At 49.2% G+C, this 16,435-nt stretch overlaps 5 protein-coding genes across 5 annotated transcripts; 3 read left to right on the plus strand and 2 right to left on the minus strand.

Moving 5' to 3' along the window:
* Positions 1–829: 829 nt before the first annotated feature.
* On the minus strand, positions 830–1,597 carry H6S33_011515 (uncharacterized protein; the record flags this gene model as incomplete). The annotated part of the gene is made up of 2 exons (XM_044842885.1): positions 830–1,477; positions 1,535–1,597. The coding sequence occupies 2 exons, from the start codon at positions 1,595–1,597 to the stop codon at positions 830–832; spliced, it is 711 nt and encodes a 236-aa protein (XP_044696283.1).
* A 930-nt stretch (positions 1,598–2,527) lies between these two features.
* H6S33_011516 (uncharacterized protein) lies at positions 2,528–3,076 on the plus strand (the record flags this gene model as incomplete). Its single annotated transcript, XM_044842886.1, has 1 exon — positions 2,528–3,076. The coding sequence occupies one exon, from the start codon at positions 2,528–2,530 to the stop codon at positions 3,074–3,076; it is 549 nt and encodes a 182-aa protein (XP_044696284.1).
* An 857-nt stretch (positions 3,077–3,933) lies between these two features.
* H6S33_011517 (uncharacterized protein) lies at positions 3,934–4,558 on the plus strand (the record flags this gene model as incomplete). The annotated part of the gene is made up of 2 exons (XM_044842887.1): positions 3,934–4,207; positions 4,281–4,558. The coding sequence occupies 2 exons, from the start codon at positions 3,934–3,936 to the stop codon at positions 4,556–4,558; spliced, it is 552 nt and encodes a 183-aa protein (XP_044696285.1).
* Positions 4,559–7,204: 2,646 nt separating this feature from the next.
* H6S33_011518 (uncharacterized protein) lies at positions 7,205–7,438 on the plus strand (the record flags this gene model as incomplete). The annotated part of the gene is made up of 1 exon (XM_044842888.1): positions 7,205–7,438. The coding sequence occupies one exon, from the start codon at positions 7,205–7,207 to the stop codon at positions 7,436–7,438; it is 234 nt and encodes a 77-aa protein (XP_044696286.1).
* Positions 7,439–10,089: 2,651 nt separating this feature from the next.
* On the minus strand, positions 10,090–13,086 carry H6S33_011519 (uncharacterized protein; the record flags this gene model as incomplete). The annotated part of the gene is made up of 1 exon (XM_044842889.1): positions 10,090–13,086. One exon carries the CDS (start codon positions 13,084–13,086, stop codon positions 10,090–10,092), a length of 2,997 nt encoding a protein of 998 aa, XP_044696287.1.
* Between the last annotated feature and the right edge of the window lie 3,349 nt (positions 13,087–16,435).

The following is a 16,435-nucleotide window of genomic DNA, read 5'->3' on the forward strand; positions in this document are numbered from 1 at the left end:
TTGGTGTTTTGTGAAACGAAATAGATGGCTTTTTGTCCCCCCCCCTTCCTATTTGTTTATAATTATCTATCTTCCCCTTCATAGTTATGGTTCTGTAACAAGGGAGTCATGATTGATGTTAGTTTTTCGAAATTCTTAATGATCGATGACTGTTCCGATAAAGAGCTTTTGATGTCCACAAACCAAAGTATGAGGCATCAGCGGCCCCCCCCCCCACCTAAATGGTATTCCCCAATGCGCATCCTACTCCAGGTACAGCTGTTTAATAGCGGCCTTGTATCAAAGAAAAAAAACCCTATTTAATCCTGAGAAATTAGTGTACACCGATCCAATCGACCAACAGCGAATTCGAAATCTGTACAGCCGTTCTGACGATTATTGCCAATCATGAAATATCACTCGGAGGTATGATTTCAGGTGCAAGTTCAGGTTCCATCATGATTCTTTTTAGTATGTAGTTCTCACTTTCAACCGGGGGTGTTTGGAAGAATCATTTTACGTTAGAGCTAATATGGGTATGCAGTGTCAGATGGCGTTGCGGGTCGTGGGTTGTGGAGAGAGTGTTGGTCGAAGCTGTAGTACTAGTGGTGTTGAAGACGGGTGTGGCCTTGGTGCTAGGCGTCGGTCTGCCACTTTGTACTGCACAATTCTATGGTGAGTAGCGGGCTAGTGGATGGGTAGATACGAGGCTAGCTGCCAAAAATATAACGTCAATATAAAGACCTATCAAACGCTTGCACATATCAATTGCACAACCTAAAGTTTCAATACAAGTTTAGCACTAATATATTGGTATCCACATCATTAAAAAAAAAACCCATCCCCAACCTCACACCCTAAAAAACACCATCTCCACATGCATGACCACCCCCACCCACTTCCCCGCCCTCACCCCCAGCGCCCCCGCCTGCTCCTCATCCCTCACCCCCCTCTCCCCCACCTCCCCCCGCAACATCAGCCCCGCCCTCTCCGCGCTCGCCACCACCTCCCCAACCTGATGGTTAAAGCTCACGCCCTGCACCTTCACGCCCCTCTCATCCACAAACCCCGCCCGCGACACCGCGCCCATCTGCGGGTGCATACTCGTGACATACAGCCAGCCCCCCTTCCTTAGCACCCCCGCCACCGCGCCGAAGAACACATCGAGGCCCACATGCTCCAGCACCAGCGTTGACACCACGGCGTCCACCGGCCCGGTGACTGGCAGGGGGCCGCCGCGGTTGAGGTCGTGGAGCACCCATGTGATGTGTGGTGAGGGGAGGCGTGATCTGGCGATGGCCATCATGGCGGGGCTGGCGTCGAGCGCGGTGATGCGGGTTGTGGGGAGGGCGGCGTGGAGCTTGCTCGTGTTGCGGCCGGTGCCGCAGCCGAGGTCGAGGATGTGCGTGGGGGGGTGGGAGGAGAGGAGTGGGGGGATGGTGGCGGCGAAGGCGTGGTCGTCGTGCAGTTGGAGGATGTTGCCGTCGTGGTCGTAGGTCTGGGGGAGTGTTAGTTGGGAATGGTTATAGGGGGGGAGGGGGGGGGGGGTAGGTACGGGTGCCCATTTGTCGTAGGCTTCGGTCGTGGGGAGCTGGATTGTTGGGCGGGTGGAGGCCATTCTGGCGGTGCGGGATTGATTGATATTGCGGTCGATTGTGGGGTAGATGTTGGGGTGTGTCGGGGGGGGTTTTTGTGTCGGTGTCGTGGGGGATGAGTCATGTTGAAGGTGAGTCAATGATTGGCATTACGTGAAGTATGCTGAGATTCGCTGAATACCTCGGTATGTTATTCAAGTAGTGCATAGGCTCATGACATTTGAGATGTAATTGGCGGGTTCCCTATGGCGATAATGGTCTGTTTAGCTTTCATCCGATGCGACTTGGCTTTTGGAGAATACCATAAAGCCTAGGTGAGCTCAACGATATATGCTGTGATGATGATAAACCAACAAGAGTCAAAGGTCCATGCACATGACCAAGACCCTCTCAGAAGACGTCCAAACTCCAGTCATGCGGCCATGGTGCCGTGAAATCTCCCACCTTTGTGCTGTTCGCCACTCAGATCATGCTTCTCCCACCCGCAGCTATCATTGGCTCCCACCCGCAGCTATCATTGGCTCCCACCCTCCGTGAAACCCACAGCTCTCTCTGCCCCCGCAAAGTATATGACCGATCCCGAGATCTCCCGTCCCACATTCTCACCATCAAACTTCCCGTGCCCGGGCGTTTTAGAGTTCTGTCCTCCGCCCGCCAGGACATCGAATCACCAGATGTCACTCGGCCCGCATATGTGAGCGCCGGCATCGCTTTCCTGGCATTCCTCTGGCCACAAATATCGTAGCTGGCGGGGGGGAATCGTGTAAAGTTCTCTCCGTGGGCTTGGCCTGCATATGTCGCCCCTTTGACGAGCGAGACCTGCCTGCCTGGAGCTGTTAATCTATCTATCTATCCATCGTTCAAGTTCCACCATCACCATTAACCCATCAGCACATACATACATACCCACCAAGCAACATAGCAACAAAACCAACACCACGGAGACAAGAATTATGGAGAAACTCCTCTTCCGCGCCGCCCGCCGCGGCAAAAGGCACCACCACACGCTGCTCACCCTCCTCCTCAAATCCGGCACCAACCCCAACGCCACCGACGCCCACGGCCACACCGCACTCCACAAAGCGTGCCAGTCCGGGCACCACTCCATCGTCACCCTACTCCTCTCGCACGGCGCCAGCGCCACCGCAGCCACTCACAAGACGCTGCAGACCCCGCTGCACCTCGCCGTTGCCGGGCGATTGGAGCCGACGCTGCTGGGCGGTGTCGAGCTGGGGGAGCTGGGGGGCGAGGTGGACAGAGTTGTGGGGGCGCTGCTGGACGCGGGCGCGGATGTGGATGCGCGGGATTTCAGAGGCAGGACCGTGCTGCATGAGGCGGTGTGGGGGGGGGATGTGGCGATGGTAAGGGTGCTGGTGGGGAGGGGGGCGAGGGGGGATTTGAGGGATAGGGAGGGGAATACGGCGGTGTCGATGGCGAGGTGTGGGGGGAGTAGGGGGGTGAGGGAGTTGTTGGTGGGGGGGGAGGGGGAGAAGGGGCCGTGACTTTGGTGTGTGTTTTTTTTTAATGGTGTTGTAGTGGTAATGGGATTGAGGTTATTCTGTGGGGACTAACTATGGGAATTGGTGCCGTGGACTATATGTCCGGCGGTATGCATGCCTTTAAGGGCCTTTTAGCAGCGTTAGATACAATGCTTTCTTAATGAATCGGTGATTTCATTAATTTTTCATTCCTCAGACCGAATGTTTATCGAGATGCGTAACCAAAGTATTGTCTTGAAGACAAAGTCCCGGGCCAGAACCCCACCAAGAATACTTAGTAGCCATGCAGAATATAACCAAAACAACTACCACTACCGACACGCACCATGAACTTCTGTTTATATGAGTTCTATTCCTCGTCTGTAATCAAGAACACAGTGCGGTTCTGCGGAACCTGATCAATCACACGATCATGAGATATCACTCGGACTATCGCTACCCGGATACCGCTACAGTCGACTCGCCCTATAAGAGTACACAAGTGGCATGAAGTGGTAGCGTTGTAGGGAATATACTCTGGTAGAAGGGGCAATTTGTACTATCTAGTATGAAGGCTGGTATAGCCCAAGAAAGTCTATAGGGTGCACCACATGAGCTAGGCTAAGCTGGGCTGCTGCTCATAGGGCGGAGTGAATAGAAGGAGGAGGAGATTTTAAAGAGGACAGAGGCTCGATATAGTGAGTGATAGATGGGGCGGGAGCAATTCAATGGGTGTATGGAGTGTTGACCGGAGACCCTGGCTTTATAACCCCAATATTCTGCACAGTTATTTTTCACACTTGCTCTACATTTCTACACACAGTCAAAAAAACACACTGCACACTCTCACAAAAACCACACTAACCACACCACCAACACAAATGTCCAACTACGCCACCGAAGTCGAGGCAATCCTTGCCGCCGCCCGCGCCCGCGGCGGCTATGAGTATGAAGCGGACCAGGAAGGAGACGTCTACGATAACGACGTCGACCAGACCTACGATGCCCATGGGCCTTCAATGGCAGGATATGCATCAGAAGACGGTGAGGACGAGGAGGAGCAAGACGGGGAGGACCAGGATGGCGAGTATGGGAGCCGTTATGCGCATAATGAGGTGCTTGCGCGCGCGCTGGGTGTGCCTGGGTTTGGTGAAGGTATGATAGGCATTCCACTACCAGCTTGTATACTTCTGTGAATGACTTTGAGTTAACTAATCTCCCTGCGCAGAGGATACGGTCCCTATACCTGCGCAGGGCCTCTTCTTCACCCAGTCAGACATTCCCCCACTCGCAGCCAGCACGTCTATACCTGCACAAGGCCTCTTCTTCACCCAGGCTAGCGATTCCTCCCCCTCCTCCCCCTCCCCCCACGACTCCCCACCCCACACCATGAACATGTCACAGTCCGAGGACGACGACGAGGAGTACGACCGCCCCCCCACCCCTGACCTTTCGGAATATGATTCCGAGGACGAAGAGAATGCGAAGCCTAGGTGGGAGAGGTGAGTGTAGGGTTGTGGCTGGTTTGGATGGTGATTCTTTTTTTTTTTTTTTTTTGGGGGGGGGGGGGTTGGATGGTTAGATGTGATCTCTGGAAATCAGGTTATAGTTCGTAGAACTTAAGCTCAAGGGCGCAATTTATAAAAATGAAGTTGCAATTTTGTAGAACTAAAGTTCAGTTTCTCTGTTCTCAAGGCTGCAAAGTATTCCCTCGTACCCTTAGTTATAGGGCGGGCCGACTGTACTAAAAAAAAGGAGAGCTAATGCTCTTGATGATATAAATTTGCCATTATAAGCATGTCGTTTCCTCTTCTCTTTGGCGTCGGTGAGATTGTGTAAAGGCCTGCCGTGGCTCGTCCTCACTACGGCTAAGGGCTGGAGGTCATCTTTGCTGATTGTGTATCATGTCGCCGGGTACTACCTATCGCGATCGGCTATGAGTGAACACCGAGCGCTACTTAGCCGGTTATTAAAGCCTATAACTTAGCGTACATCCATACCTAAACATCAAGTTCCCTAGGTATTCAGCGGTGTCGGCTAGAATTGGTTCACCGTATATCACTCGTCCATAACCACCTGTCCCGGGCGAACAACGGATTGTTTCTCGACTTGGTACGGGAAAGACCATGCGTCTTGATGATGGATTTAGACACACATATGGGCACCTCATCAGCCCATGGGTCATATATTGGGACCTATACAGATATGGTAGCCACCACGTAGAAGTGTTCGTCGTTGCCTGACAGCCGGATTTACTGCTGTAGTTTGAGGCCCGGCATGGATACTATGACCTTTGCAGAGCAAAAGTTGTCAGCTTCGGAACACACTCAAAAGCTGCAGATCAGAGGAAATAGTTTGGTATATACTTTACTAACCTCTCATGTATCCTCACCTTAGGGAAATCCTCTGGCATTAGCAAGCTCCTGCGGTGGTGACTTCCACGGCGATAGATGACTTTCAACGATTTAAAATCACGGCCATCAAGTCTTGAGACATGACCAGACGTTCAATCAAGCGCTGACGTGCTGCTAGTGGCAGTATCCCTGCTACGGATCCCCCACAATCCGCAGTGAGGGGCCCTAAACTAGTCCCCATGCACGTTGTCGACAACCTGGGCACCACAATGCCTCTAGAAGCTTTGGGGAAATAACATACCATCTACCGCGGTAGCTCAGTGGCTATCGTGTCGCCCAGAGGGGCCGAGGCCGTTCGTCCGAACCACCTCCCAGGCTTGGTTGAAAAACTGTGTGACTGGGTAAAAAGGAGTAAGATCTAGCATCCTCCTTTTGCTGCTCTGAGGCTTGGAGATGTTTCTTTTTTTTTTTTTTATGCGCTCCATCTATTGATTGCGTTACCTGTGTGCGTATTGCGCGTTCGGAGGTCATCGTGGAGGAGAGAAGGCGCGGCGCATCATACTCGATCACTCGCTATGTACTTCGTAACCATACCCCTAGTCTCGCGCCCAGACTGTGCTGTAACCGGAGAGGCTACCACTGACGTATCCTATTCAACTGGTCGAAGTATAGTACCGTCTCTGAAATTAAAGCAAATCGGCGTATCGTGCAAGCGGCCACGGATCTAGTACGACCACAGATAAGCACCGGCATGCCATCACTACCATCCCCTGCCAGGGTTTTCTTGGGGTATGTATGCATATGTACTCCTGCCTTTGCGCCTACATGTATTTACGGAGAGCCATGAGCGGCCGTAGCTGGGTCGAGAGACCGAGTGATTATTCATGATTCAACCGAAATCCCTTTAATTTCCAGATCTCGAATCCACTGAATTTTGCGCATGGGTACCCTTTGAAACCTCCACAGATATCTATTAATTCTGCTACTGTATTTTCTTCATGGGGAGGAAGGATGGGTATATCAAGGTGGGGCTTAAGGAGGTAGGTGTCAGCCTGCTTGGAGTTCTAGAGATTAAGGATGTTGTCATCTCGATCAGGTATTTCGAAGTTAACTCCTGTTTCCACAACAATTCTACCAATAGCTGTACAGTCTCATCCATATCCTCCCTATGCCCCCCCCCCCCCCAAACCTAATCTCATAGCTGATTCGGGCTAACCGATTATCTTCACAATCGGTCCCCGACCACTTCCACAAGCACTTATCTATTCTTCGATTCCCGCCGACTCCCCCGATTCCCCACAACTCTCTCTCTACCCGCATCCTCGAGCTAGCTCCCATACAAAGCCCCTAGCCCTACCCTCCCACACCCCTGCCCACAGCAGCCACCCCAGGCAACCGTCTTGGCAGCGGGTAGAAGCTCGCTAGTTCACCCGGACCCCAGTCTAGTTACCCCACAGAATCCAAGCGACCCGGGTGTATACCGGAGGGAATTAAGGGCGATCAGCTTGATCGTGATATGCACCGCCGGCAGCTGAGAAGCGTCGTCGTCGGCAGCTAGGGGGATATAATACTCTGGGTAGCTGCTGTTGTTGGGATAGCTATCACGAACGAATTTCTGGAGAGTAGACTATCTGGCGCCGGCTGATTGATTGAATTATTACCTCGAGCGGATATAAACCACCAACCTCCAAACTCCCTCGCTCCCTACCTGTCTACAAGTATCTACTAGCGCCAGCCGGCCATCTTCACCTCCTACACACATTCTCGAACTCAAGCTCAAGCTCCCCACGCAGCAACAATGCCCACCTCCCAGGAAGCACCAGCCAGCAACTACTACATAAAGGCCCGGACGATCCGCTGCTTCCACGACGAGCGGGGGCCACTAAATCTGGAGGTTGGCTCAGCGCTCGGAACAACCGACGAAGCGTCGTGGATCAGGTGCACCAGGGAGCAGGTCAACGACCAGCGGGGCGGGGAAGAGGTGGCGGTGAGGAGGTTGAAGGCTGTGTTGGCGCAGATTAGGGGTGCGTGAGAGAGTGGGTGGATTGGCTGGTTGGCTGGTTGGCTGGTTGGCTGGTGGAACGGTGGAATGGTAGATGGATGAATGGAGGTTAAAGGGCGCGAGTTTGCAATTTAGAGTAGTGGGGTGTGTTATGTTTTTTATTGTCGCAATTGGCTTTGGGTTTTATGTGCATGTAGTTCCTTGGAGAAATAGAAGTTTCGATGTGTAGAACTTTTAGATGTGTTCCACACCGCCTTCACATACGATAATTCACATACTCTGCATACCAGCGTAGTTAAACAAATCATCCAAACCCAATGCACCATTAACCCCATTGCGTACCAAACCGCTGCAGCAGAGTTCCACTAATTATAATTGCTATCTATGCCCAGATCTGAAAAGTACTATTGAACCCCGCCGGAGGGTCCTGATGTCTGCTTCAAAAACATACTAATACATACAAACCAACCGTGAGCTTATTTTTTTGAAGAGTCAGAGGTCCCATGGAACTCAAGCGTAAGGTTAAGATAGAATAGCCTTTGCTGTCATCATGTCCATCAATTGACCGGTTCTACGATACAGACCAAACAGAGAATGGACGGGCGCGCCAGGCTGGAGGTTGAGAACGATGATACCACCAGTACCTCATCCTATTCTAGCCCTAGACTAGCATATAAAGCGCGATGTATTACTCCACTGCTAGACGCTGCTCATTAAATTTATAAACCCCAACGAGACCAGACCGAGCCACCAGGCGGGACCGAGTGATGTGGAGTGTTGGCGAGTGACCGAGCATGATGCACTCCATCCCTCCTCCACGATGGCCCCCAAACATACCTACACGCAGACAAAGAATATATACAGTAAATGCGAAACAGCAGGGCAAAAAAAGAAGAAAAATCCCCGATCCCCAGAGCAGCAAAAGGAGGAGACTTGCTACTACTCCCTTTTACCCAGTCACACAGTCTTTCAACCAAGCCTGGGAGGTGTGGTCTCTGGGTGCTATCCGAGGGACCAGATCTAGAGAGGGTTAACCGACCATCGAGCTCGATTTTCCTTTCTTTCTTGCTTCGTTATTGTTTGTCTTGTATGAGTAGATGAGTTCCATCTCCTTTGATGGCCTTTCTTATCTCTCTTGTTTTGCTTCTCCCCTCTCATTCACCCTACCTGCTTCACTTTGGCATCTTTTCGGTTTTTGGTATCGTTGCTTGAAGCTGGCTTTATCAAACAGAGTATACGCCTACCGGAAGAACTACTGGTCCTCCTATTCATCGTCATATCTTCCCTGGATGGAGCCCTCCCCCAACAGCACACACACCGTCCTCCCCCCCCTCCACCCATGTGGCCGGATACTTTAAGACTCGAAGCATTCTGAGAAATATGCATGCTACAAGCCTACCTGCCTCACTTCAAGACCCATGGTATGATAACTATGGCACTATTGAGCGTTGGTGTCTCTAGGCCGTTCAAATCTAGAACATCTCACCGCAGGCCAATCAAGCCACAAAATTATGCTACGCTTCGATAACTTCGCTCTTGGGGCTGAAAATGAGGTTCCAGAATTCACTCTTATCGAAATGACCCAGCCATCCCGAAGGGTGGGGAGGGTGGGCCTCGACTAACGCATCATGAGGGGAAACAAGCACACCTCAGGGTAAGACACAGCACCTGAGGCCTCGAACAGGTCCTATCATCAGATTCTGTTGGTTTTTCATACTCTAGTACGCACCTGGACATAACCGTAGGACCACAGTCCCGCCCCAGCTCCCTCCACCAACTCCACATGCAGCCGAGTGATACCCCATGACTGAGTATCCAGGACCCATGTACCCCCCAGCCTCCCAGCACAGCAGGGCGGTCAACAGCAGTTAGATCCTCGCTTCTACAACATAATTCTGAGCACAGCGGCGTCGTCTCTGCCGTCTATCATTTCCTAAGGCTACTCCACTAGATACATAGCGTAGATGCGCGCACCCTACGCACGACACAGTAATACCTAGCTGGCATCTACCGAGAGTGCAAGGCTATAAAATACGAGCCAGCCAGCCGAGAACGTCGCTTGGGCCCCGAAGATCTCGGAGAGAAGGATATTCGACACGCTTCCTGTGTTGATCTGTGTTGATCTAACGGTTCTCAAACTACACCACTTTTCCCCTTCATTTTTTTTTTTCCCGGGCAGAATAATATTATGGAAAGGCATACATAGCAAAGTGTGCAGCGTAGATCATTTTGCAAAAAAGTTTTTTTCAGACGATTTCTTCCGTTTAATTTATCCCCGGCTCTCCCCTCCCCACCCCCTCAACTTCCCCGCTTCCGGATTATTAAAAAAATTCGAAGAAACCGTACTCTACAAGGCGAGAAAAAGGAAAAAGACAAGATCAAACTGAAGTTCGAATTACTGAGGTTGAGTTGAATGGAATAGGATATCTTTTGATAACTAGCGAGAAAAGGAAAGCAATGCACGAAAAAAGCCTATGAACAGATCATGGTAAAGGAAAAAACGCATTGCCCAAACATCAAACAAAAACCCAAAAGCCCAAGTCCCGTAATAATAAAATAAAATAAGTACCCATGAAATGTCCGACAAAACCCATGAAATATAAAAAAGTGAAAAAAATACAGCCATATCTACGACGTTTTAGAAAAAGTAGATATGAAAATTAGAAGGGGAAAAAAGAAAATTAAACAACTGATACCGGTTCAGGTACAGAAAATCTAACTTTCGACTGGTGCTTCACTCCCTCAGCGTGTGGACCGCTGACATACCCATCATCACTTCCCTCCTCCAAGCCAGCTAGCTTCTTTTGTAATCCAGTACAGAAATCAATGACTCTCTTGCAGTCACTTGTCTCAACCCACGCTCGTCGTGATCCCCTCTTCTTCCTGTCACCAATCCAAACCCTCAATACTGCCGCAACTCCTTCAACATTCTCGCCAGCTTCCTTAACCCAGTTCTCATCACTGGATACAAATGCGTTCAACGTCTTCCAGATGGCAACAAATCCAAGAAGGCCAAGGTCTGAAGAGACATGATCAGATGAAGAGTTGCAGGATTTTCGCCAGTCAAAGTCAGCAAAGAGACGGGTGGCTCCCTCGCGACGACCGTTGGCCAGCAAGTTGAGTACCATCGCACAACGGATAGCAATCTTAACATCTGTGGTGGTTGTGACGGCAGGTGGGGTAACAGAGATCTTGGGCATAGACTTGCATGAATCACGAACTTTCAGGTCTTCCTCAAAAGACTTGAGCGCCAAGCGGAGATCCTTTCCTTCCTTATCAGAGTCGAGAATTGCCTTCGCAACAAGTGTTCGGAGTTGAGCCTTGCTGTTGGGTGGTGCAATATTGAGAGCGACCTGGAGATCGGGGCTGAGATGCCTTTGGTGTTTTACGGACTTCAAGGATGTAGCGAGCACAGATTGGATGATGAGGCTTGAATACCATGCTGCCAAGGCGTCGAGTGGAGAACGGATTGATCCGTCTTCAACAACGGTATCCATACCTTCATCGTGAGCTTCGCAGTTGTGGCCGGTGCTCTGGTCATATGCAAGGTTGTAAGCCTTCTGGATAATCTTGTTGTCCAAAACATCACTTGGTTCAAGTTCCAAAAGGTGGGCAAGATGTTCCGGGAGGTTCTCAGAAGGATCGGCAGATTGAACTTTCCTCGCTTCGTTCCAGTAGTATGTGGCCAGCTTGTTTGCGAGTGATTCGAAGTTACTTCCGAGGTCCCAGAAGAGAACCTTAATGTGGAGAGCGTTCAACATCAATCGGCTGCGAGTCGCGGGTAGGGTCATTGAGGCCAACAAGGTAAGGAGAAGTCGTGAATGGGTAATCGTAGCATCACCACCAGCAAGCTGTGCATCAAGAGCAATAGTCCAGGCCTTGACACGAGCAACTTCATGCTCCTCAGTCATACCAGTGAGCATTGAGTAGCCGTGCCATCCGACAAATTTCCTGAGGCTAAGCTTGAAAGCCTTCAAACCCAACGCGGCAAGTTCCATAACGAGAGAGTTGCGAGGGACCCAGACTGACTGAACGGCAGTGAGCCATGCAGTTCGACGGATTTCGATAGATGATGCAAGGGATGGGACAGGTGAAAGCTTAGTCTGGGGAGTGACCCTCTCTTTCTCTGAAGGTGGCCTCGAGTCAAAGAAACCTGGGACGAAGACATAGACAATAGCTGAAAATAAAAGGATCATCTTGAATAACAACCAAAACAACTGGTTGCCACCCAATGTCGAGCTTGACATGCCAAACATCTCCAGACCTCCGACTGGGATTGCAAATAATTGTCGTTGACCACTTTCATCTTCTTGTAGCCCGTTTGCAACCATCAACCCAGCCAAACTACCAACCATGAGCCTACTCATCAGCCCACCACCTGGTCCGCCACCTACCCCACGTTGGCCATTTTGCATGTTGTTCATAGGACCCATATTTGCCAACTTCTCAAAGGCGGCTAGGCGATTCTTGAGTTGATCGTTTTCGTCCTGTAACCGCTTGGTCCTTTTCTCGAGGTGCCTAATATATTCAGTTGCCTTTGCCAATACAGTAGCCTTGTTGAGCTTATGTGCAGGCGTCAACCCTTCCAAGTCTTCATCATCCTCTCCGTCCTCGCCAAGCTTCGATGTTCCAGCCATGACGCGCAGTGAAGGGACAGAGTCTCTAAGAGCAGCGATCTTATCGTTAAGGTTCGTACGATATCGCTTCTCAATCATGTTATGAGCTGTCTTCTTCGGTTGTTGCTTGCGACCACTTGTGGTGGTCGGTGCACTTTCCTCGGTGTTCTCATCAGTACTTGTCTTTCTCTTCTTTGGTCGTGGAATAGAGTTGTCATCACTATGTGAGTCGTGAGCACGAGACTCGGGGCTGCTGGTGGTACGGTGTGAGTGGTGTGAGGAAGCAGGCGACAAGCTGTGTGACTGTTCCTGTGAGAGAGACATGCGCTGTTGTCGTGGGGGTTGTTGAGTTTGTTGTGGTGGTGGTGACTGCCACCCTATTGCGAAATCATCACGCTGCTGTCCCTGATTCCGCCAGCCCAGCGGTGTATAAGCTTCAGAGCTCCCATTCCCTTGGGGCTGTCCACCAACACCGCCATATGTATTGAAGTCGAACAAGGAATCGCTATCCTTGCCGAAAGAGTATGTTCCCTCCAGCGCGGTCTGAGTTGTAGGGTCGATGAGCGAATTGCTCGGTGAGATAGTAGCTTGCTGATTGTTTGAAAAGGTGTAACGTCCTGGAGAGTTGTCGTCCTCAATCTTGATATAATCGCTTAATGGGCTTGCTTGCTGTTGCTGTTGGTTCTGTTGCTGCGATGAATCTGCTGGGGGCATGAGGGCGTCCCAAGACTGAGCGGCTAAAATACCAGAATCGTCAATGGGGGAGAAGAAGGTTTGGTCGTTTGGGTTCCACGCAGCGGTGACGTCGTAATCAAAACGAAGAGACTCCGGTGAGTGAGAGGTAGCCGAGCCAGACGATAGACCTGGGGGAGAGGAAGATGAATTCCTGTTATCCAAGAAAGATGTGTCTAGTATGCTGGCAGGGGATGCAGAAGCAGAGAGGGTGTGGTGCGAGGAATTAGAGCTGTTAATGTTGTTCGAATTTGAATTATCAGAGCTGGTGTTCAGATCAGCGTCGAACCTCGCCAGAAACTGGGCGCAAGTATCGTAGTCTAGTTCCATCCCTTCGGAGGATGTCGTGGTGTCTTTTGAGCAGCAGGAAGAGGGTGGAAAGTGAGGAGACGAGGAGGAGATGGTATATTTCGTGTTGGCGATGCAGGGCACAGATGGGGGGGTGGTGGGAGGGGTGGTGAGGTAGAGGTGGACTGATGTTGGTGATAGTAGTTTTATTGGAATATAGGTGGCGCTAACCCGAGGGATGACTGGTACTGGGCTTGCAGGAAATGGTAGGAACGGTCAAAACGGTAGGAAGTTTTAGAAAGGGGATCTGGTGGGGGGGGGGAGTAAGAGCGAATTGACAACGGGATGGGGAAAAAAAGATGGGCCGACGAGTGGGCTGATGATTGCCTGATGTTTGAAGGCGCATGAGGTGCCACTACCCAATACAGTAATAGCATGCAATAAATCCTCCAGGAATGGAAGATTGCGGGAAGAAGGTGCTCCGATTAAAAATGCAGCCAAGCCCTGTCAATTCCGAACATGGAAGGGTAAGCTCAACTGTTAATTGGATAAACTGACTGACGACAATATCTAACAGCCTTGTAAACCATCCCACCTGTCGTTGAATAGCTGGTTCCAACGATTCAATATCTCATGTTATTAAATAATAATCTTTCCACTTTTAATTCTCCCCAGCTCAAGATCTACAGAGGCTCTCATCATCCGGAAAGAAAGAGATGTTCCCGTCTATATACAGAAGCTCAGTGCACCTCTTCTCTACATATCTACGCACTCGTCTGCCCTCGATTGCGACAAGAAATGGATCTTGTTAGACAGTCAGAACTTGCGTCCCTGGACTGACCCTCGTACGTGTTTGTGATCTCCAAGGATGGACCGGGTTAATCATGTATGTCTCGCGGGGGTTACCTTGATCTCGTTAGCCATGCTCTCGGTGGCTCGTAGTGCAGAGGAAGATACTTAACTACTTGCCTATATCTATTGCAATACGTAACAGTCATAGTTTTATTTTAACACCCTCCATCTCCAACTTGAGCTTGGTCCATTCAAATACTCTTACCCGCTGGTCATATTGCCAAAGTTCTAAAAGCTGCGTGTACCTCTTTTTCTCTGTGACGCTTGGCAAGGTGGTGTATCACCACCCTGGCACCTACGATACCTGAGATTCCCGTGACGAAGAATGTATTTTTGTGAATTTAAAAATAAAAATGATTTCTTTTCGATGCTCGACTTATCTAATGCCATACTAACAACAACTAACCATCCCTAAGATCTCCTTTTACAAACATTCTTATACCTTAAGGACCAGCGGCCTACCTACGAAGATTTCCTGCCTCCATGCAAATCAGAAGGACCTACTGTCACTACATGTATCCTCCTAACACTAATTTCTTTTATAATACGTGAGATCACAACTAGTGGCTTACATGCAGATAAATCATGTATGTACTACATAGGTCTCTGAAACCGGAATCCCACTGAGACTGAACATCCAATCGACCCAATAACGATACATCGTCCTGGGCTTGAAATTACCACAAATGCACTTGGCGTCAATTTACAACCAATCTGGACATGTCACCGAGTCAACAAATTCGATATATCAGATTATAATATATCCTAAGATACGACTGCTCACGAAAAATCAACAACTACTCGTAATTTCATAGTGTTTCCGAACACGACCAATATTGCACGACATACAAAAAGGTGGATTTGGCGCTTTTTTGTATGGTATGCAATAGCAGTCGTGTTCAGAAACGTCATGAATTTACGAGTACACTCATGTTCATGTACTTATCCCGGGCTCAAGTTCAGCTAACCACCTCAAGATTTTCAGCTTCCGCCATAAGCTCTCGTTTAACCCCAACAACCCCGTATCAGATCGTCCCAGAAACCACGTGGTATTCGATCAATGTCTTTCCACCTTTTCTCGTATGATGTCGAGTCACAGCTAGCTCACGACCATGGCCAGGAAAGAAAAATAACGGTGACCGGGCCCGGTTTCAGGGATCGACATACGATTCCACCTACTTGTCATATCATATTACCAGCTCTGTAGCCGGCCCGTGTGTTACCAATTAGAGGAGAGGCATAAGGAGGAGCTAAATAAAGAGGGGGCTCTGTCTTTAAGGTACCAAATATATGGGCACAGCAATCGGGCGAGATTCCGTCACATGGGAGCCCCTGGGTCTTGGGATTATGATCGTGGGGGAGAACAAAAAGTAGTCTTCTTGCTCTGTTACTGATCACATACGATGGAAGAGTGGACTGTTCATACATCGCTTATCAACTACTAGATTGAAAAGACTTCGATCATGAATAATCACTCGGCTTGTCAACATCCGCTCACCAGCAGTCCCGACTCAAAGCACGCACCAAGATGGCACCTCTGATACAGTTTCTCGTTATTTCACGTATTATTACATGAGGGAGATTTTAAAGCAAGCGTCTAGCAGCATGTTTACCTATTTTCACGATCCGTTATGCTGATGGAAAAGACCCTACCTTACGAGATACATTTCGTCTAATTGATCCTCTATTTACTACTAATAGAAAGGAAGAAGAGAGATTCTAGTTTATTCATATGTTGCTCGTCAATACACTCACCCAACGCGATTTAGGACCTAACGAATCAGTCAAGAACATACACTGCAAAACAAACCCATAGAAGAAAGCATATCAGCACCAACGTCAAAGATCACTATCCAAGCTTTCGAGCTAAGCGAACGCGCATCTTGAATTGCTGGTCTAACTTCATCAGCATCTACCAAATATTTCGATTCAAGGGTCCTATCGTTCGGATAGCGAACTGCATGTTATGTGCGACATGCAACTCAATTCTAGCCAATAAAGATAATTTTTCTCTGTAATTTTAGAAGCTTGAATTATACTCAATTGAGGATTAGGAGCGAAAATATTTTGCCCTCGCGAACTATTGAACTGTGGGTAACCAAATTGGAGTAACACATCAGTAAAATCAAATTGACCAAGAGCTGAAACTTCTATGAGAATCGTAAACTTAATGTTCTAAATCATCTTTTGCATAATATCCCTTGAACTAAAATTTAAATGAGTGAACAAACTATTGACAGTCCATTGTATCGAAAATATAATCTGCGTTTCATTGATTCCCGGAGCCCATAGCAATGGTAGCGGTCTTTATTAGGGTTTATGCTGTTTCTTTCTTTCTTTTTTTGCACATCTAAGCTGACACTCCAATTTCATGATTTCTGTACTGATGATTTGAGACCATGGCTACTTATAGCTCTTCTAGCGGTTCTCAGGTTCTGGGTTTCGCCATGGTGGGGCATTCGAGTACTCTTCTATGAATATGTACGGGGGTTGCGAGTCGACTAATAAAGTAGTTTCTTAAGATTTTAATTGGTAAACC

The sequence above is a fragment of the Morchella sextelata genome (assembly GCF_020137385.1).
Source record: "Morchella sextelata strain SCLS chromosome Unknown scls_6, whole genome shotgun sequence".
Lineage (NCBI taxonomy): Eukaryota > Fungi > Ascomycota > Pezizomycetes > Pezizales > Morchellaceae > Morchella > Morchella sextelata.